Source organism: Boleophthalmus pectinirostris, unplaced genomic scaffold (assembly GCF_026225935.1).
Source record: "Boleophthalmus pectinirostris isolate CB_2022bp ecotype Guang Dong unplaced genomic scaffold, ASM2622593v1 HiC_scaffold_8, whole genome shotgun sequence".
NCBI lineage: Eukaryota > Metazoa > Chordata > Actinopteri > Gobiiformes > Gobiidae > Boleophthalmus > Boleophthalmus pectinirostris.
Window position 1 is genome coordinate 16,913,611 of NW_026571515.1, and position 23,097 is coordinate 16,936,707.

Genomic DNA, 23,097 nt, shown 5'->3' on the forward strand with positions numbered 1-23,097 from the left:
TTTATGGAAATTCATTTGTAAACGTATCATGTAATTAGCCTGTGTATGAGAGCGAGCCCAGTTGTTATGGTTATTGGTTATGGTATTTGGTTAGAACAATGCGTGTGAAATTGATTTTTTGGAGCTTTCTACCATGTTATAATGTTGTTCCCCCATCAAAAACATGACTAAATAGGTTTTATATGTCATCCATGCATAATTTAGCGATCTCTCCCCTGTCCGGATCCTCTTTACGTTTAGCTGTACTATTCTGTGCAATGAACTGTGCAAAACTGTAAACAGCAACTTGACAAACCTGATGTGACGTGCAGTAGTTTTTTAAAAATGGAGTCACGCTGATTGTGTTGTGATAGCGCTCTGAAGGGGGAGTAACTTAACATGGGCCAAAGGGAGGGGGGGATTCAAAAACTAATCTGAAACTCAGAAAACATGGTAATATGCTGTTTTCAGTGAATATAGCGTTTTCAGAACAATAAAAGGTAACATGGTGATCTAAATATGTTATGTGTTAGCAGTTAAAGGGACAGTCCAGAATTTTGGACATAGGACCTCATTTCCTAGTGAGCCAGAGTGTTGGAACGTGTGGAGACATTTTTTAAAATATTCCATCCAGTCCTTGTATTTGCAGAGGTCACTGGTGCTAGGCTAGTGCATGTCAATGGCCATAGTTATCCTGCCACTAAAAAGAGTCTTACCCACTCCACAAAACACCCAAGGCAAATCTGTTAACATTTATTTTGCCTGTTATTATAGAATAGAAATAGTTACTTTTTGTGTTATATCTATGTATTTACGTTTTTGTCTTTTTTTATTATTTAGTTTTTTTTTAGTTTTTTTTTAAATTTATGTTCTATGTATTACTGTCCGAAATAAATAAACATAAATAAACATAATAATTATTACACCAGACTGTCGATGTGAATGTCTGTGTTGACAGAATAATGTCTGAAATAAAACCAACCTTACATTGCGTGAGTCGTCACATGCTGAGGGACTATTTTCTCACATATCAGTCCGCTGCTGCCAAGTTTTCTATCAGGAAGTCCAACTCACTGCTGCTGCTCAGACATAAATCCTTCAAATGCAAGGTTGGTTTTACTTCTAAAATTATTCTATCAACACAGACATTCACATCGACAGTCTGGCGTTATAATTGTTTTGCTTCGGGTGTTTTGTGGAGTGGGTAAGATTGTTTTTAGTGGCAGGATAACTATGACCATTGACATGCACTAGCCTAGCAGCAGCGACCTCTGCAAATACAAGGACTGGATGGAATATTTAAAAAAGAGTCTCCACACGTCTCCAACACTCTGGCCATCTAGGAAATGAGGTTCTATGTCCAAAATTTCAGACTGTCCCTTTAATAGCTCATAGAAGTAAAATACCTCATCTTTAAAGACTCTGTACCCAAGTTGAACAAAATTTGTCCAGCTCAAAATAAGTCCACTGTACTGCCTTAGAAAACAGTGTCACGTGTCTTGCCTGAAGACATAATGGCAACAAGCAGTGTCCAGTGAGATTGAACTGTCAATTTTAACTATCAACGATTTGTTCACAAACAATTTGAAGGAAAACTCATTTAATTTGAGAAGCGATAAAACTGACATAGAAGTCTATCAGTGTTCAGTAAATCTATAATCAATAAATTCAATAAATTGCCTCCAAAAGTAAAACAAGCGTAAACAAAACCTCTGTCCCCTGACCTCTGACCCCAATCTGTTTCCACCGCATCTTGTCCATCTATAGTTTTCAGCTTATGTTTGAAAAGGCATTCAATCTTTTCACAGAAATCTCCACAACAATAAACACAAGCCCAGACCGTGTTCAGGGGTCAAAGGTCGCCTGCTCCTAAACAACTGCGAGGGGTTCAGATAAAGAAACGGAAAGAGAGAAAGAATGGACTCCGCCGCCGTTCGGTCAAGTCCCTGTTCCCTTATCTAAACGCCACCGCTGTCTGTCACTTCATGTTTCTTTGAGTCCCTTTTGGTGCCAATTATTTCATCAGACCACATCAATAGCGGAGGGTCTGCGTTACCATGGCGACCAGATTTTCCCCAGATAGAGCAGCTGATGTTTGCAAAGCCCTTCCCCATGCGCAGGGAGGGACAGGAGGAGGAACATGAACCCGGTGCTCTCTCAGCGAGTTTGAGAAGTCCCAGCCCTCCTCTCACTGTGAAGAACACTGAACAGCAAGATGTTCCTCAAGTGGTTTTAGCAGGTTCAGCTGTCAGAGCATCATCTAGAGGGAATGTAAAGTGAGGCAAGGCTGATTTTAAATTATTATCAACAAATCCTCAAAAAACATAGAAAACATACAGTATGATTATGATTTTACTTTTTGTTCATTGTAAATCGCAATATTGATCTAAAATGAGACTATATTATACAAAATTGAGTCTTTAAACCATGTTATAATGTTGTTACTTCCTGAAAAACATACCTGGAGTTGTGTTTTGTTTCATTCACACATCGCAAAAGCTCAAAATGCTCAGTAGTTTTCATGTTAACAGATACCTTTTACCTTTAGTTCAGTAAAGATTGCCTGTTTCAGGGCTGAAATTGTCCAAATTCTAGTGAAGGTGTGAACACAGTGGAGCGCTTGCTGTATTATCACATGAGATCACAAGGTAGAACAGAGTGTTTTCAATTTGAGAAATGCAGGGTCTGTGTGTTAAACATGTGTGAATGAAACAAAACACAACTCCAGGTATGTTTGAGATGAAGAGAAAACATTTGCATGAGTTGAATGACACTTGAGTGACACATGGGAGCCATAAGAAGCTTTAACGAGTATGTCGAGCTGGTCATAAGGGATACCCACAAACAAAATATATCACTGGGCCTTCATTTAGTTCACTGGTCTTATGCTTGAATGCTACACTTCTCTATAATGGGAGCAAAATGTTAAGTGCTTCGTTCAAACAGTGAGCGATACAAGACTACACTCATACCTTACTCCAACTGTACAACAGCTCACCCTGATGTAACAGAGATAACCCTATGTCCTGTCAATCACTGTTTCATCTTTGCACTGTTTCCCATTACACACCTCTTGTATATAGCTGAGATGAATTTTGCACATTTCTATAGTTTGATTTTACTTGTGCATGCACATTTATATAATAACGCTTTATTTGACACCAGTGTCCTACTGTTTTTGCTACTGAATGTATTGTTACCATTTATACTGTTGCTCTTTGCTATTCTATTATATTGGGATGAGTGAGCTACTTGTGGATCAATAGTCTACGTGCAATTACATAAAGTAACCATTAGATGGTGCTATATTAAATAGTTTACAATGCTCCTCTAAATGTTTTTTCTGTCACTCCTTTTTGGTCAGGGGTCATAAAAGTGAATCAGACATTTATAATTGATTAATTTTTCAAATGTTGGATGCTCCTCCTGTCACAACCAGGCACATAACAGTGACTTGTGATTTCACTTGGGAGGAAATGGTGTAAGGAGCCATTAAGAAACTCTCCAGTTCTAAGATAAAGTGCCATATAAATAGCTGTTAAATGGGCCGTATTATGCTATTTTCTGATCTATGTTAATGTTGTTTCCTCATTAAAAACTTACTTGGAGTTGTGCTTTGTTTCAGTCACAAGTTCAACACACAAACCCTGCATTTTTAGGCCGAATTCTTCTCTCAAACAGAAACTAGTCTGTTCCACCTTGTGATGTTATATGGTAATACAATAAATGCTCCACTGTGTTTTTAAATTCCATACACCTTCACTAGAATCATTCAGATCATTTCAGCTCTGGAATTGCCAATCTCTACTGAACTAAAGGCAAAAGATTAATAATAAAGAGTCACTCGGACATGCCTGAATGAAACAAAACACAACTCCAGGTATACTTTTGATATGTTAATGACATTATAACATGGCTTAAAGCTCACACGAGTCAATTTTGCATAATATAGGACCTTGAATGCAAGTACAGCAAGTCTAGAAATGTTAATCCCGCTGTATTAAAGCCTGTGCCGTCAAACGAAGTTCAGTTGACTTTTGTTATGAGTAGCCTTCTTTTCTAACTCACCCACCTCTCCTCGCCTTCTTTCTCTCTGTGGAAGCTGTTATTCTCCACTCCATAAAACAATAATCACATGGAGTGGGCGGAAGAGGGGAAGGTTAAACAGGGCTAGAGCTGTGCGAGAGCATGGAAACAGGGGAGACTGGCCTTCATGTAAGAGCAGGTAGCTCATTAAAGGCATACAATGTCGTGTAAAGAACCAAGAAAGAAATGAATACCAGAATGGATCGATATATGAATAAAAGATGAATATGAATGCATGTTTATTATTTGAGGGAATGAACGAATAAATGTCAAAGTAAGTAGCATACTAGAAAGAGTCCTGTCTGTAATGATATTCTACTTCAGGGGTAAATGCTTTAAAATATGGTTGTCAGAAGTACCGAAACCAGATATTCATTTGAGCAGGTATGAATACTAAAAAAGTCACCTTCACAGGACAGAAATGAACCTTTTCTGAATAGCTTTAGAATGATTTTGAGCTGTATCAGAATAATTACAAGACCGCATAGATTAGTTTATGCCCATGAACCATTGTGGAACCTACCTGGACCATTGAGAGATTACACAGATACACAAGACCACAGGGTGACATAAAAGAAAGTACTATGAATTAATGTTGAAAATAACATTCTGTTGTCTATGTAGAGCAGACCTGGACATTGGACAGCTCCCAGGACACATATGTCCCTTTGGTTGACTCTGACTGGCCTGTTTAAGCTCATTTAGAATTACAGAATAAATATTTTATAATCTTACCTCATGCATGGACTAAAGCTCCATTGCTTTTATTTTAGAGGTGCTTTTTTATGATATTTTTTGTAAGGCAGCCTCACTTTTTCATTGCTTAGTCATAACATAAACTCTTACCAGTCTGACCAACGTGTCAAAACAATGCTATTTACTGCTTTTTATAAAGAAATACAGTTAATATTATGCAAAACTGAGCTAAGCATTTTGGCTCCATGGAAAAAATAATTGCCCATTCCTGATAGCAAGAGTTATTAAATTTATCATTGTGATATCAGAATCGGTATAGAGCATCGAGTCTTTTCCTTGCTGTCAAAATCGAGTTTGAAATGTTAGTATTGTTAGTCTTTAGTATTTAGTATGGTATTGTTGCAGTATTGTAGTAGTCCTTTAAACAATGCACACATCAAACTCTTCATTATTACAGTGAAATAGATACAGCTCTGATTTAATTTTACTCCTGTACTGACCTCTTGTGGCTGGACAAATCTCACAGGTTATTAACGTGTTTGCTAAATTTCAAGATTTTTTGGGCCATTGTTGTTTGTCTTCCCGTTAGACAAACAAACCAACAAAACCATTTACAAGTCAATGTTTTTAGAAATAAATTAGTGGGGTTTGTACAGCAATCGCTTGTGCTCATGTTTCTCACAGTCAGGGAGATGTCGTGACTCGGTTTCCAATGCTCAAATCTGCCTTGTTGAATCAGAATTAGCATATTTGAGGTTATGCTAGAATGATCCAAAAAATGAAAATTATAGTCTGGCAACCTATCACGTTTCACAATGTGTAAAAATATTTAAAATGTTACTAAGGAGCACTGCATTAAAGGGCCCATATTACGCAATTTTCTGATTATGTCTTATAATGTTTCCTCATCACAAACAGACCTGGAGACACACAAATCACACATGTTGAGGCTTAATTCTTGTCTCTACTCTCTGTTGCACCTTGTGATGTCATACGGTAAAACAGGAGGTGCTCCACTGTGTTTTTAAACTCCATACGCCTTCTCTAGAATCATTTGGATAAGTTCAGCCCTGGAATCTCTACTGAACAAAAAGTAAAAAGCAGGTAAAAGTTAACTTGAAAACTACCACGTTATGACATCACAAGGTGGAACAGAGCGTTTTGAGCTTTGGAGATGTAGAAAGACTATTAATAAAGGGTTACTAAAACATGTGTGAATGAAACAAAACACAATTCTGGATGAAGTAACATTTTAAAATGGCTCAAAGCCCATAAGAGTACATTTTGTGAAATACAAGACCTTTAATTATTACGTTATTCCATTTTCACATATTTTTAAAAGGAAAATACCACAGAATTCCACACAGACAGCAGTGACATTTTGTGAAATCCTGCAAAAAAAAAAATACTGAAACCTAATTTGCATCCCCAAATTTAGATATTGTTTTCATTTGCATATTGGCTGGAGTGAGGAGGAGGAGGCAGTGTCAACACAGAGAGTCCCCAAAGTCCCTGGAGAGAGAGGAGGGGGGAGGAGCGAGAGAACGAGGGAGAAAGGGAGAGAGGGAGAAAGGGAGGGGAGTCACCACAGCGTCAGCAAACACATTCTAATTCCTCCTGTTCCTGTCTCTGCCTCTCTCCCCTCTGTGTGTCTGCTCCTCTCCTCCACTCAGAACTCAGCCTGCTCCTCTCCAGACAACGCTCAACCACTGTCTCCGGACTTCACTGGACAGCCTACAAACTACGGATTACCGCTGAAAAACTACAGATCCAACAGGTGACAAGTGGGACGACAGACTTGGACTTGGTCATGGTCCATTTTTGGTCTCCAGAAGCTATGGATCGCAGCCAAAGGGGTGACAAGTTGCTGTTTATGGGGGCATTCCTCTGGCTGAAGAAAAGCACCTGCAGAACTTGTGTGCAGATCTCATCATAGAAGTTACATTCTTACACCAACTGGATTTTCTCAACAACCAGCAGCCTTCATTTATTTAGTATTTAACCTTCAAATTCTGCAGAGGACATCTTACAACACATGGAATCGAGATAAGCCTACTGCTTTTAATCCTACTACTACATATATAATCCTACTACTGCTACTACTACTACGACCACTTCGACCCTCTTTAACCTCCAGCCAGCGTTCTTGACCCTGTAGTGACAACTTGAGATGCATGTTCATACCACCATAACTTATTAATTTATGTCTGAAATTTACAATTTACAAAAAAATTTGTTAGACCCTACATTAAAACTCTTCTCTACAAAGTGCAACCTGCAGACTAACGGTCAACCTGGTCTCCTGTCTCCAGCCTTCTTTGACTTCCAGATCCTAAATATGCCCTAAATCCTCCTACCTAAAGGACTACACCTGGAGTTGCATCCTATCACAACCCTGACCTCCACGATCCCCTGCTCCCCCAGCCTCCCCTGGTCCAGAGCAGGATGGTGAACAGATAACCGCGCAGCTGGACGCCATCACGACATGGGTGCCTGCCTCTGCACGGGTCACAAAGGTCAGTCCAGCAGTGGGGGACTTGTTGGGGGTCAAAAGTTGGAGGCAGAGAAAGTGGGTGACAGCTTCTGCCGGTGCTATGACAAAATATTAAAGGTGTCAGGGTCCTATATTCTGCAAAATTGACTCTTGTGAGCTTTAAGCCATGTTAGAATGTTGTTACTTCTTCAAAAACATACTTGGAGTTGTGTTTTGTTTCATTCACACGTTTGATTAATCCATTATTATTAGTCTGTCTACATGTTCAAGCTCAAAATGCTCTGTTCCACCTTGTGATGTCATGTAGCAGAGGTGGGAACTTGTTGTGACTTGGACTCGAGTCAGACTTGAGTCACTATTTTTAGGACTTCAGACTTGACTTGATAGAATGGATTAAAACTTGGGACTTGACTCAGACTTGAAGCCTGTGACTTGATAAGCACTTTTAAATCTGAATACTTTCTGTTCTGACCGTAACGATTCATACTAAGATCTTGTCAAGACATTTAAAAAGGAAAAATTAGCTAAATTAATTTCTACAATTTTTGTATACTCTATAAATACTCATATATAAATATACCATGATTTTTTTAAGTACAGTTTAGTTAAAATTCATATAAATTCCAAAAATTTAAGCTATATTCGGTACTTTGGTTTAAAGACTTGAAATGACTTGAAGCTCAAATTAGACGACTTGGATTTATGATCCAGTGATTCCAGACTTGCCTGTATTTGACTTGGGACTTGACTCTGACTTGAGATTCAGAGACTTACTTGAGACTTGCAAAACAAAGACTTGGTCTAGTGTCAAGTTAACAGCTTAGTTCAGTAAAGATTGTCAATTCCTGGTCTGAAATCATCTCAATCATTCAGTAAAGGCGTATGGAGTTTAAAAACACAGTGGAGCCCTTCCTGTATTACCACACAACATCACAAGGTGGAACACAGCGTTTTGTGTTTGAGAGAAGAACTTAATATGCAGGGTTTGTGCATTAAACATATCTGAATAAAACAAAACGCGATGTGATGAGGAAACAACATTATAACAGAGATAGAGAGAAAATTGCGTAATATAGGTCCTTTAAGTGGAGGAGGGAGCCGAGCAGCGTGACGTGAGTAAAATGTCAACAGCGCAGATGAAGTGCAAAGCTATTTTCACAATCTCCAAAAAAAAGATGAGAAAAAATCTGAAAGTTGAACCCTGGAAGCAGCCTTAAGACTCGCCAGTGGTTGTGTGTGGAGCGTATTTGTGAGTCTTGGGGGGATTAGGACGATGGTGTGTGTGACAGTTTAAACCCAGTCTGTGCTCTTGTTAATCGTGACTAGGTTTGTAATGTTATGATCCTTGTCCCTGTACACTTACCCCCTCTTAGAACGTACACAGCGCTGGTTAGATCTGAAGGAAAAGGAAGCCAGTACCTCAGCGGGAGCCACAATTTTCCGCGGGGAGGGTGGGCAAGCGCTAATTTGAGCTGTCAAAACCATTTCTGATCCGTATCTTTGAGGGGACAGAGCCTTGGAGCTACAGTGCGCAGCTAAGAGATTTGAAGGATTGATTTATTGACAAGTTTCGACCTTTAACCTTCTCTAAACCTTTCCCGTCACGTATAAATCAAACTAGGAGAACAAAAGGGTCACAATAGAATGTACACAGTTATTTCTTTCAAGGGTTTTGGCTTTCTGGGTTAGCATTAAAGGTCGAAAATTGACTCTTGTGAGGTTAACATGTGCTCTGTGCAACTTTTCTCCACTGTATGGCACAGCATGTAGCTATCTCCATGGACACAAGCAGGAGACCGCCAACAGGCTGAGTTACAAGTCAGATCTGTGGTGAGGCAAGCCCACTCATGGTCAGAATTCATATTTTTCAAAGTATTTTTGAGCAATAAAAACTCCCGTAACTGTAACTGAATAAAGGCAAGATAAAGTTTGATTTAACCCCTTTTTACCCCTGATTTTGTCTTGAAGTAAATGGTAAATTAAGTTGAGATTATTAATTTGACTATAGTAAAAAAAACAAAAAAACTAATAGAGTATGTTGCAAATTTGTGACAACTCAAAACAAGTGCTTGGCAAAGGTTCCTAGGAAGGTCCTGCATCTGCACTAACCAGGACTGGGGGAATACAGCTGCGATCTCGGCTTATATCTTGATCCCAAAGGTTTGTCGTATATTTGTGACAGTCGGCATTAAAGGGATATTACAGAATAATGGAGACAATCAGGTGGCGGACCCTCCACAAGAAAAGATACTTAGTGCTCCTTTAAGCCATGTTAGAATGTTTTTAACCCCTAAAAACATACCTGGAGTTGTGTTTTGTTTTATTCATGTTTGAGTAATCCTTTATTATTAGTCTGTCTACATCTCCATCGCTCAAAATGCTCTGTTCCACTTTGTGATGTTATGCAGTGGTAGTTATCAGCTACCTTTTTCTACCTTTTTTTTTGTTTGCTAGAGAGAAGAACTCAGCCTAATTATGTAGGGTTTGTGTGTTAAACCTTTGTTTTTGATGAGGAAACAACATTATAACAGATCAGAAAACAATGTAATATGGGCCCTTTAAAATCTTATCAGCTGTTGCTCTACACATCTGGGTCAACAGAAGGGCAGATACTTAAAACCATAACACTTAAGCGTGAGACTGGCTAAGGCATTCTGTCCCAAGCTATATATTATGAATTCATATTGATTGATTCATATTCATATCTGAATTGTAACCAAGTAGCAAAACCTTTAGTAACAGGAGAGCAAATAAATCAGGCTGGACTGCAGGCTTTATTATTGTACAGGCATTTATATGTGTTTTTTCTTGGTAAGTGGATGGCAGGGGATTGAATCCACCTGTGTCACTGGCCAAGACACATTGATAGTATGGAGGCATAGGGTCATCACAAGTATTGAAAATCAGATACTAATTGATTCTAAAATTGAAATTAGATACTTATTTGAGCAGGTGTCAATAAAAAGGTCACATTCAGAGGACAAAAATGAACCTTGTTTTGGTAATATAAAAGAAAGTACTTGATTTTATTGTTGAAAATTGCATTACATTGTCTAAATTCATTGTTTTTGTAATTATTATTGTGGTATCAGAATCAGTATTGAGTATTGAATCTGTTCCTTAGTATCATGACAACAATAGTAAGAACACCCTCCTCACAAGAAAATATCCCAGGTTTCAGTTCAGACATATGTGCAGACACCACAGCTCTGTTGAACAAAAAACAAAGAATAGAAGCTGTTTATTTCCTCGACAGCGTTCTGTGTTGTCATTTGTCAAAAAAAGCTTTCAGCTATTTTCTGAATTGAGCTATACAGAGATGCACAGGCACTGGGTGTACAGGCCTAGTTGTTTTGTAGATAGAGATACTTTATTGATCCTGAGGAAATTCAAGTTTTGCTGCAGCAACATTTACACTGTCACCTTTGTGTCTCAGTCAAAGGTCTCAATGCAATTTAACAGAAGGACTGGTCAGGTAGAGTCAGCAGATCCGTGTCAGGGCAGTTTGAGGAGTGGTAGAGGCTTAGGGTCTTAGGGTAAAAATGACACAATATTGGAATATATCAAAAGTGCCTTTCATTTAGATGACGGAGGTTTTGGGACTTAAAAACTCAAAAATGTAAAACGACCCTTCAGAGTGGAAAAGTCGAATACATTCTATCATAGCGTTTGCGTCTACACTGCCCAAGACGCAAAACTCTGGTCAGATCTGCTCATGTCGCGTATGTGTTTACATCACATACATCACCACCTAGTAATAATAATGCATCAGTTTTATATAGCACTTTTTTGGACACTCAAAGACTCTTTACAGAGCATTATTCATTCACTCCACACCTGGTAGTGGTAAACTACTATTGTAGCCACTGCTGCCCTGGGGCAGACTGACAGATATGAGGCTGCCAATCTGCGCCATCGGCCAATCCGACCACCACCATCCCCACTCATGCACACACCACTTTCATAATAGGCAATGTAGGGGAAGTGCCTTGCCTAAGGACACAATGACAGTTTTTTTGCGACTGGTGCCCCACTGTGGCACCTAATTTTCTTAGCTGTCTCCCATCCAAGTCCTGATCAGGCCCGACCTTGCTTACCTTCTGAGATCTGAAGGGATCAGGCTTTGACAAGCCTACCTAGCTGCCTGGCATGCATACCCAATAAAATTCCACACACTTTTGCATCACTGTATGTGTGCAAATTTTCCCCTGAAAACACTCGTCTAAACGCAGAATAAAAAGTGAAAACGTGACGCCACTTTTCGTCATCATACAAATGTAGCCTTAAGGACAAAGAGTGAGCAGTGTCCAGGGGGAACCAGGTGAACACAACAGGATATGTCCCATTCTCAGTCTTGTTTCTGTTGATGATGAAATGGGCCATTTCCTCAAAGTATTTCCTCTAGAAGGTCTGGGAGTATTTCCTCTGGTCACTCTTCTGCTGTATTTGGCGTAAGAAGCCAGATTTGGTGTAAAAAAGCCTATGCCGTCTCAAAGGTCCATAGGTACAAAGATCTTGCACAGTCTCCATTGATACAGGAAAAAAAAACATCTTATTTCACACCATTTAGTAGTCCGTTTGGTCCTTTTTTTGAATTTAAAGTCTAGGGAGAGAGTTTTATGCTTTTATAAAATGTGCCCAAAGCAGTGATTAAGCCAGAGCAATTATAGTTAGATTCAATCAGAACGAGGTGCAAATATTAAGGTCAGAATAATGAGAGGACAGCTTAAGTCTGGATAATGTTATATTATTTCACCGGTCCCTGGCATTTTACTCCTCTCCAGGCTGTATCCATGACCTTCACCATCTACTGCCTGCAACATTTTCCAAAACAATCTGAGCTTTTGTTCACTAAGGTCTTGTTTTTACAAAGAAGCCAATCGAACACTGAGCGCTGAGTTGCACAGGAGGAATGGACAGATGTGTGCCCCAGTGTAAAGATAAGAGGACAAGAGAGGAGCATTAACAGGTGGAGGGACCAGAGGAGGAGAACAGGGGGAGATAGAGGACAAATAATGATGACAGAAAAGAGGAAAACTGGAAAAAAAAATACACCAGTAAAAGTTTTGAGAAAAGACCACAGACTGTATAAAGATGTAGACTAAGGGAATTTGTGGTCAAGTTCCACATTAGAAATAGGAATTTATTTACAGACAAAAGAACAAAATAAAACCACCAGGATCATGTAGAGCAGGTTAATACAACCATTTTAAGACCAACATGATGAGGCTCCCTGCAGCATTTACAAAGAGAAGGGTGACAAATTTTCAATATAAATTAAATTGGAGCTAGAGTTAATGGAGCCAGAAATGCCCCATGTTGGGGTGGAGAAAGATTATTAAAGAAATGTTTAATTTTTTGATGCATGAGAGGAGCAGGGTTTAAAATATTTATCTTCCTTTTGTTCATGCAGCAAAGACAAGACAAATCATCGTAGAAATATGTATTTATGTTAATTTTTGGATTTTTGGTGGCCAAAAAATAATAGCATGATGAATAAATAAATAAAATAAATAAATAAATAAATGTTCACTTCATATTTGTTCATTTATATGTACAGTCTAAAACAACAAGTGAGGAAAGGCAGTTTTATAGAGGAATTGCTTTCTCTGAAATAGGGCGATGTTCGGCCCCTGTTGCTGGGGGTTTCCATGGTGATATCCTCTTGAGCCCTCAGAGGAAAGCCCGAGCATCTGTAGTGTTTTTGTACTTGTTGACCTTTCTAGTACCTGCACTGTGCGAAGTTTCAATCTGCCCCTGTCATTTATGGAAATCCACCATCAGTACTCATTAATACAGACGAGTGATGAGGCTTTGGGACAGGGTCCTGCTCCAGAAACAGCTCCAGCTCCATCACTAATATCAAGGACTCACATCTGTCCTGTCCTTTTGAAACACAACATAAAAATTTCAATCTTGCCAAGTTAAAATTACTTGAATTAACATGTTATATTGGTAAGGGTAAATTCTAGTCAAGCTGGCTCCACCTGGTGCCTCCACCCTATTACATTTCTCTCCAGTGACCAGGTCAGGAATCAGAATAAACTAGACAGTCTGCAAGAACTTCGGAAGTGCGAGTTCGGGCACCAGCCAATCAGGGAAGAGCCATACATTCTGTGTTGGCAACGATTCCCGAGACCGAACAAAGAGAATGTTTGGTGAATTTTATCAAGAAGAAAGACGTTATTTCCCTTCTTCCTACAGGATTTGGGAAAAGCTTATTATACCAGTTAGCCCCGTTAGTGGCGCATAACATACGTCACGACCAAATAGCAGCAATTGGTTCAATAAAAAAATACCCATCTACTGTCAAGCGAACTAAATGGGAAAATACAAATATTTGCACTGAAGATAAGAAAACAAAAACTCTTTACACTTAAAATAAGAAGCTAAATCGTATGTTGTTTGAATTAAGAATAAAAAGATTTAATCCATTGGTAGATAATTTTACTTGTCAAGTGATATCTACTCAAATCAAGTTAAATCTTCTTAATCTGAGTAATTTGAACTCACTCAGATATTATTTTTTGTGGCGTTCTCATTCATTCACGCATCTTAGTCTGGAGATTCACAAACTCTAATTTTCCATAAATCTCAGAAAATAAAAAAAAACAACAACTGTCAAATTCTTGAAATTAAGAACGGGAAACAGAATGCATAATTTGGCAAACATTTGTCAGTGGTGTTCCCCAGGGTATAGTTTTGAGGCGATGAATATTCAATCAATTGCTTCAGGCATATAGCAAATAAACAAACAAAAGATGTACTGCTTAATATATTTTTACACAGATTTGACTCTTGTGAGCTTTAAGCCATGTTACCTCCTCAAAAACATACCTGTTGTTGTGTTTTGTTTCATTCACACATGTTTGAGTATTATTATGTATTATAAGTCTGTCTACATATTCAAAGCTCAAAACAGCTCCTTTCACCTTTTGTTCAGATGAGTTTGGCAGTTCCAGGGCTGAAATTATCCATGTTATGTGTTTGTTCCTGTGATAACTTCTCAATGGGTTTAGCTATTTGAGTAAAATTAGACTGTAACTCAGAATTTGTGATCCAAGAATACAAGATAAAAGAATCTTTTAAACCTAGAATGTGTTTATCTGTACTCTCCAAATGGTCCTTTGTGAGCCACGTCAGCTTTGAAATTGGTCTATTACTTTTGCATTTGTTTTCTAAATAACTGTTGACTCTCAGTTTGCAGTCTAATAGTCAGCTCTGAAATTATATATAAACACATTGTGGGAAGCATAATAACAGTGTGGTGTAATAGAGACCTAGACTTAAATTTAGATAAGACTTAACTGTGGTAGCTTCAAACAACTGTCAGTCAAAAGTGCAATTTCAGTATGAAAGCAGAGTTTGTTTTTATGGCTGGGATAAAAGTTTGAGAGAGATGATAGAGTTTAAATTTGTGAAAATGCTCCTCTTTAACACTGAAATTGAATAAGGTGGCATTTTTGGCATAGCACTCTCCCTTGAAGGCATATAAATATTAGACAAAATGGCAGTTCTCCTTCACACACACACACACACACACACACTGATACACCCTATAAAACTGTAAACACACACATCTCAGGGCTTTACTCCCATCGATTCTGGAGCTACACTGTTCGCTTTTTGCCTAGATACTCTGGCACTTTACCAAAAACATACCTGTAGCTATGTTTTGTTTCATTCACACAATTTAAGTACACATTTAAGTAACTCTTCTTAATTAATCTGTCTCCAGCTCCAGAACTCAAAATGCTTTGTTTCATCTTGTGATGTCATGAAGTGGTAGTATTCCAGATAATAATAATCAATAGAATAACAAGCTAGGATTGATATAAACAATAGACGTGTATGAGGAGCACAAGGCCAGAGTTTTCTACAAGGGATAACAGCTCAGATTATAGCAAGCCATCAAGAAACTAGATATAAAAACCAAGATGTAAGAATCAAGATGTTGTGATAACCCTGCTTAACAGTAGACATCTGAAGTACCATTTATAATCAGTCTAAACCAGGGGTCTCCAACTTGTAGTTCTCCAACTCTTTTCTAGTAGCTTGCCAAGATATTTCTCATTTATATGCATTGTATTGAATAATGAAATTTTTGTTAATTAAATGGCTATTACCATTGTAAATGTATTGTTTTGATGCCTAACTTTGAGCAGCAATAAATAGTTTATGTTTAATAGGCATCTAACTGTTCCCCATCTAATTCCGTGGTTCTTTTATTTACTAAATTTCTTGTGACTGCTAAACTGAGTAGTTTTCTGATATTTTAGTTTTGTTAAGTTAACTCACTGGAGGGAAAAGGTTGGAGACCCCTGGCCTAAACCCAGTAAAACATCACAATCACTGCTGTTTAGATCTCCATAACAGAAGCAAAACACAACTCCAGGGATGTTTGTGATGAGAAAACAATATTGTAAAATAGATCAGAAAATAGTGTAACATGGGCATAATTCTGACTAGCACTACATGCCGTGTTATCAGACCCGGACATGAGTGGCACAATGGAGGAGTGCTGTGTGAGAATTCTTGGGTTGAAATTATCCGAATGATGGAAGGTGTATGGAGTTTAAAACAGAGTGGAGCACTTACCACATGGCATTACAAGGAGGAACAGAGTTTTTTCAGTTTGGAAGAAGAACTCAGACTTGGTTTGCAGGGTTTGTGTGTTAAACATGTGTGAATGAAACTAAACAAAACACGGGTATGTTTTTGATCAGGAAACATTATAACAGATCAGAAAATAGAATAATTCAGGCCCTTTAAGGACTGAACATTGCTCCTTCAATGTACTGTTTGAAGTTTGGGACCATTTCTTTCTGACTCTTCTCTGTTGTTGTTCTCAGATCTGCAGCAGCCCATGACTGTACTATGGGGCCAGACGGAGGAGGGACAGTCATCCTCTGACAAGGTAAGCATTATCTTTTCAATGTTATGCTCTCAAAAAGCATCTATAACAAGATAATAATAACACAATGTAATCTTAAGGTTCTTTTTAATTAAAATCACATTCAATGGGGCCATGGAGCAACATGGCCATGTGTGGAAAACCATATGAAGCACAGATGAATCTGAATACCTCTCCCAGTTTTGTTCATTCAACGATAATGGTCTTTTACAGTCAGCACTTTTTAATCAGAAGGACATGAATTTGTGAGAGAAACCTTATGCAAATGAGGTCTCTAGTGTTGTGATAGTCATTTTGATGAATTCAGTATTACCAAGTATTACCAAGCTTGACAGGGGTAGAATTTAATTAAGTTTTCTTCTTCACACTCCTTTTCAAGCTTAAAGGGCTCGTATTATGCAATTTGATGATATGTTATAATGTTTCCTCATCAAAAAACAAACCTTGAGCTGTGTTTTGTTTCATTCACACATGTTTAACACACAAACCCTGCGATGATTCACTATAATCATTTGGGCAATTTCAGACTTGGAATTGTCAATCTCTACTAAACTAAAGGTATAAAGGGAGCTGGAAAACTACTGCTTGATGACATCACAAGGTGGAACAGAGCATTTTAGGCTGTGGAGATGTAAATAAGAAACAAATATGTGAAATGTTAAGTATACTTGATACATGTATACTTACTTCTTGTGTTCATTAATCAGCTCAAAAAAAAAAATAAATGACATGAAAGAGAAGATAAATTCATTTTTTGAAATAATGTCTTTTATTCCAGGCCAGACAATATGTGATGCCCCCTGCACAGACAAGTGGAGTCATTATCACATTAAGGCAGCTCTCGAGGAACAATAAAACACAGTGGGAGGTCATGCAAAACTGTAAACACCAACAGCACTAACTGAATATGAGAATTTTCTGTCAGCCGCATCAGAAAATACTTGTTTTATCTTCAGGGCTTCATTAGTTAAGGTCCTATACTACACAAAATTGACTCTTGTGAGCTTTAAGCCATGTGATAATGCTGTTACCTCATCAAAAACATACCTGATGTGTTTTGTTTCATTTTCACATGTTTGAGTAATCCTTTATTATTAATCTGTCTACATCTCCAAAGCTCAAAATGCTCTGTTCCACCTTGTGATGTCATGAAGCGGTAGTTTTCAAGTTAACCGCTACATTTGACCTGCCACCTGCATATTTAATCTGAGTTCTTTTTCAGTTTGACAATATAACTCAAGCTAAATATACAGAGTTTGTGCGAATGAAATGTTGTGGAGTTTCTAGACTGCACATCAAAGAATAAAAAGAACTGAAAAGTGTCTTGAATGGAGGAGTCTGATTTATTGAAGCAGTTGTGCACACAATCACAAAACTACCGGTCCCTGACAGAGCATCGTCTGTTCCTAAACTGTGACATAACAATGTATGAACAGAGGGCAGGACATAAGGCACAGACACATAAGATAAGATCTAGTCTCATCTGAAAGCAGGTCAGCACAAGGCTGGGTCAATAATCAATAGAATAATAAGCTAGGATTGATATAAACCAGGGGTCTCCAACCTTTTTCCTCCGGTGAGCTACCTTTACAAAACAAAAATGCCAGAGAGCTACTAGTTTTAGTGGTCACAAGAAATTTATTATATAACAGAGCCACAGCAAGCCTGAGATGAAGTACGATTAGATTAGGGTGCACTGAAAAAAAAAAGTTGCTGGATTTGTGTAAAAAGTTATGGACAGCGGTTGCACGCAATAAAATTATGTTTAGGCTTTGAAACTTTTTTCGAACCCCTCTACACATATTTTTCTCGGAACATGAACATCACTTTTTCATGTTGATGAAATTTGAACAAATCATGCTGAATATGCATATTTATCTTATCATGAAATGTATAAGTATGTATAATTTAATTTAATTGATCTAATTCTGTAAAAGAATACAAAAACAGTCTTTAGTTTTCTACAGATCTGTATTGTCTTAAACAGAATCAAACACAAAGAGAGCACAGGGACAGAGACACACAGTTTGGAGCTGGACAGTGTGAAGATTTATTCCAGTGAAGACGCTCTGGTCTCTGCCTGTGAACACAGGAATAACACATGATGATCACATTCTGATGATCTACTCTGTTGTACATGTTTAAATACACTTATAGCAATTATTACTACAATAATGGACCAGAACAGAATCACAAGAACATTAGAACTGTATCTGCAGAAACAAAACTCACCATGTGCTGCTTTTCTTCCTCTAAACACAGTAACAGGGAGGGCATCTGGTATAAAGTCTCCTAATGCCACATCACCTTGTACAAGTATGATAACAGTTTCAATAGGAAGTTCATTTTGAAAAATTTTAAAATAATTTTAGTTGGTTTACTTACTTTGTTCATCTGTGGTCTGTGTTTTGTTGGTTCTCAAACATCTTCCTTTTTTCTGAAACATCAACTATAACATTCATGAACTTCCCCACAGCTCCAGCAGAGCTCTGGACATCACTGTTTGTAGACGACTCTGGAAGCAACACATTCATATCTGAGTACAACTGTCACACTCTTGTAGATGGACAGTCAAAGACAATTTGTTTCAAGCTGTCCTTACATTAACTCTAATTTCAAATAAAACAACACAAACATGTTTTAACAATGACGACATTCTAGGCCGGAGAAGCACATAATAAAATCTTTGAAAAGTCTCACCTCCAGATCAGCTCTCATAATCCTCCTGCTCCACACTGTGTGTCCTCTGCTCATCTAACTGTCCTGTGTCCTGTTACATTTGAATTTTCCCTCCAAAGGTTTTGGGGAGGAGAATTCCAGAGGGAGGAGCCTCACCAGAAATTATAATAAAGTCATGTTTCCTCAACCTGATTAAAACATGCAGGTCTCACATCGGCCACAATCAAGCCATGTTTATAAGATTTAAACATGCTTGACAGAGAAACGTAAAAAAGTGATGTTATTGTTGTCAAATTTGTTTTTGCAATTTGAGCAACCCCTCTCGGACCGTTTTTTCAGTGTGACCAGATGTCCCTATTTCCCCGGGACAGTCCCAGTTTTCAGCCCTGTGTCCCCTGTCCCAGCAGATTTATCCAAAACCAGTGATTTGTCCCAGTTTTATACAAGAAATGTCCCAGGTGTCCCTATTTTTTGACCAATCTGACAGTCAAGAGCCAACAGTAAAGAGAGGTGTAAATTGTTATTTGTTTAGGTAAAATACTAGCCTGATTCATCAGCCGGTTTCACTTTGTAGAAACCATCTGACCTCGCAATGTTAGAATTTGTTCGCTCAACGGTAGGCAGGTACTTTTTTTCATTTAACCAATTGCTGCTATTTGGTTGTGACGTATGTAATGCGCCACTAACGGAGCTAACTGGTATATTAAGCTTTTCCCAAATCCCGTAGGAAGAAGGGCAATAATGTCTTTCCCCTTGATAAAATTCACCAAACATTCTCTTTGTTCTGGCTTTAAATCCTCGGATCCACAGGAATCGTTGCAGACACTGAATGTATGGCTATTCACCAATAGGCTGGTGTCCAAACTTGCACCTGTCTAGTGTATTCTGATTCCTGACCTAGTCACTGGAGAGAAAATTAAATTGAGTGGAGGCACTAGGTGGCGCCAGCCTGGCTAGTAAAATACCGAAAAGCTGCTTAAAAATCACCAAAACACAAAGATAATGTGACTAGTCATGAATGGGCCGAGTGCAGAAAAGTTTTCCTTAATTACGCACTTGTCTCATTATTTTATTATTACCAACCACCTCAAACCTGGGGCGTCCCAGTTTTTTATTTTGAAAATCTGGTCACCCTATGTTAGATGCTTATAAAACATAAACATTTATCCATTTATTAGTGTACAAACTTAGGCAACAAAATGATACATGTACAATGGTAAAATGATAAAATTTTGGAGACTTCTGGCCAGGTTGGAGACTCCTGATATAAATAATCATCTTGTATGAGGAGCACAAGGTCAGAGTGTTCTGCAAGGGATAATAGTTAGGATTAGAAGAAACTAGATATAAAAACCAAGATGTAAGAATCAAAAGATTTGTGATAACCTCACTTAACAGTAGACACCTGATGTACCATTTATAATCAGTCCTAAACCCAATAAAAGTTCACTGATGTAAAGATTTCCATAACAGAAGCAAAACCCAACTCCAGGGATGTTTGTGATGAGAGAATATTGTAAAATAGATCAGAAAATAGTGTAATATGGGAATCATTTTGACCAGCATTGCACGGCGTGTTATCAGACCCGGACTTGAGTGACACAGTGAGAGTGTGCCGTGTGCAGAGGGCGTACAGTAAAACCGTAGAGGAGGGACACAGGAGGCTGAGTCAGTGTTTGCTGAAAGGCTCCATCACACCTCTGTGTTTGTGAGAGCTCCATGCAGAGGGAACAGCTGCTCCTCATTCACTCCACCTGATACAAAACATACATCACAGGGCATTATGGAGCACAATATCACCTGCTCTATGGCTCTGGTCATCTGTTCATCTCAGGTGGATTCATCTTACACAAGCACAGGCACTGGACTGGGTGAGGGAGATTTGCTTAACCAGGGCTACAGCTGCACAATTTTGGGGTGAAAAAAAAAAACATGTTTCAGAGGTCTAAACTACAGATACACTGAAAGTTTGGACTCATCATTTATATATGCTGTTTCAACATATACGGCCAGACAATTCCAGATACGGCCAGACTCATTTGGTGTTTTTTTTTTTTTTTTTTTTTAACACTTTCTACATTTTAGATACATTTGGAAGAAATAAAATATATGAGATGAGATATCTGGAATTGTTTAGTAAAGAAACTTGACAAAGCAAAGGGTGGCTAACTTGAGAATTTGGTTATAAAACATAGAAACTATATATTTAGTAGAGTTATTTTACTTTTTTTCCTTGGTACATAATTCCATACATCTTACTTCATATATTTAAAGACTTGTGTATGTATATCTAATAAAACACTGAATGAGAGGGTGAGTCCAAGCCATTGACTGGTAGTGTAAGATTATATAAATTCTAAACGTGATTATCTAAATCATTTCATCCCTAGTAATTTGACAATTATGCCAACTGAAGTTATGATTTTAGCTCGATTGCCAGGGCCCAGTGGAGGCGAGGGGCTGTCAAAAAGAAGAATTACTTGCACCCAGAGCCTAGAATTTTGCACTTCTCCCCTGAAAAGAAGTTTAAATAGAGTTAAAATTCTAATTCAGAAACCGCAAGTGACAGTGTATTATAAGGATGAGTTCAACTATTTTAAAGGGACCATATTACACTATTTTCTGATCTATGTTATAATATTCCCTCGTCACAAACAGACGTGTAGTTGTGTTTTGTTGCATTCACACATGTTTAACACACAAACTTTGCATATTTAGCCTGAGTTCTTCTCTCAAACTGAAAACTCTGTCCCTCCTTGTAATGATACAGGAAGTGCTTCACTGTGTTTTTGACTCGAACTAGGAAATACGAGCACATAAGTCCTATGCCTCTGAGAATAGACTTTAAAGTGGCTCTTCTTGTGTACAAATCTCTCCATGGCCTAGCACTAAGGTACATTTGTGACATGTTAGTGCCATATGAACCACCTCACACTTTGAGGACCTCAGGGACAGGCCTCCTGCTGGTGTCCAAAATCAGGGCTAAACACGGGGAGTCAGCATTTCAGATTCATGCAGCTAAAACCTGGAACAGTCTTCCTAAAGATGTTAGACAGGCCTCTACTTTGACACTGTTTAAATCCAGGCTCAAAATTGTTGTGTTTAGCTGCATATGACTGAAAGGTTTTCATTTTTAATACCGCACTATTATGGAAATCACTGGTCAGACCCAAATATGCAGAAACCAAAAGTATTTATTAACAAAAATAGTCTCGGAAAGGGGTTCCAGGGGAGACAAGACGGGTCCAGGTTGGCTGAAAGTGAGAGGTATGTGGGGATGAGGCTGACCAGAGGCATGCGGAACGGGTGGCAAGGGGATGAGGCTGGCTCCAAACGGATGAACTGAGGAACGGACAAAAGAAACAAGTAAGAATAAAAGTTTTCAAAATGCTCAAAAACACACAAAAAAGCCCGAGTAGTTCACTACTGGGTTGACAGAACGATCTGGCACTGGAGAGCAGGTCAGCAGGTCTTTTATTGCAGGAGATGATTACTTGATGAGGATCAGGAGTGGAGCTCAGCAGGTGAGTGATTGGGGTCCGCCCAGGAAACACCAAATAGGGTAAGGAGAGAAGGAGCAGGGAAGGGAGGGGTAGGAGGGGCAGGATGAAACCCTCACAACACTCTTCTCTCTCATTTAATGTCTCTCTTTTAATTTTATTATTTTTGTGATTATTTATGTTTTGATTTGTTTGTATTGTGATTTTAATGTATTTCTTATTCTGTAAAGCACATTGAATTACTTTGTGTACAAATTGTGCTATACAAAAAAGCTTGCCTTGACTTGCCTTGCCTAAACTCCATCCAACCTTCACCAGAATCATTTGGATAATTTCAGCCCCAACCAATCTCTAAAGGTCAAAGGAGCTGTTATTTGAAAACTACTGCTTCATGACATCATAAGGTGGAACAGAGCATTTTGAGCTTTGGAGATGTAGACAGACTAATAATGCAGGATTACTTAAATGAATGAAGTGTGAATGAAACAAAACACAACTCCAAGTTTGTGAACAACAATATTATAACATAACATTTCTTCAGAAGATCCATTCTGTGTAATACAGGATCTGTAAAAGTCCTCAGTTTTACTCTTGGGTTCATTGTGTGTTTTTTCTTGTCCAGCTGTAGCAAAGGTATATTTCCTCCTTTCTCAGACCGGTTTTGAGCAGGAAGCCAGTCTATTATTCTATTATTCCAGGTCTCAAAAATGTATTTCTGCTCTGATCCTTGTGCTCAAAGCTTTTCTTCT

General features: G+C 38.3%; 1 protein-coding gene and 1 long non-coding RNA gene across 2 annotated transcripts in view; one reads left to right on the forward strand and one right to left on the reverse strand.

Moving 5' to 3' along the window:
• The first annotated feature begins 7,246 nt into the window (after positions 1–7,246).
• fam131c (family with sequence similarity 131 member C) overlaps positions 7,247–23,097 on the forward strand; it is a 31,862-nt gene continuing 16,011 nt past the window's right edge. Inside the window, exons 1-2 of the mRNA XM_055165898.1 lie at positions 7,247–7,277; positions 16,108–16,172. Of these exons, the coding sequence (XP_055021873.1) occupies positions 7,247–7,277; positions 16,108–16,172 (96 nt within the window). The remainder of the gene's footprint in view (positions 7,278–16,107; positions 16,173–23,097) is intronic.
• LOC129412435 (uncharacterized) lies at positions 18,126–18,675 on the reverse strand. The gene is made up of 3 exons (XR_008633732.1): positions 18,555–18,675; positions 18,402–18,476; positions 18,126–18,249 (listed from the first exon to the last, which is right to left on the reverse strand). It is a non-coding gene; the product is annotated as an uncharacterized LOC129412435 (long non-coding RNA).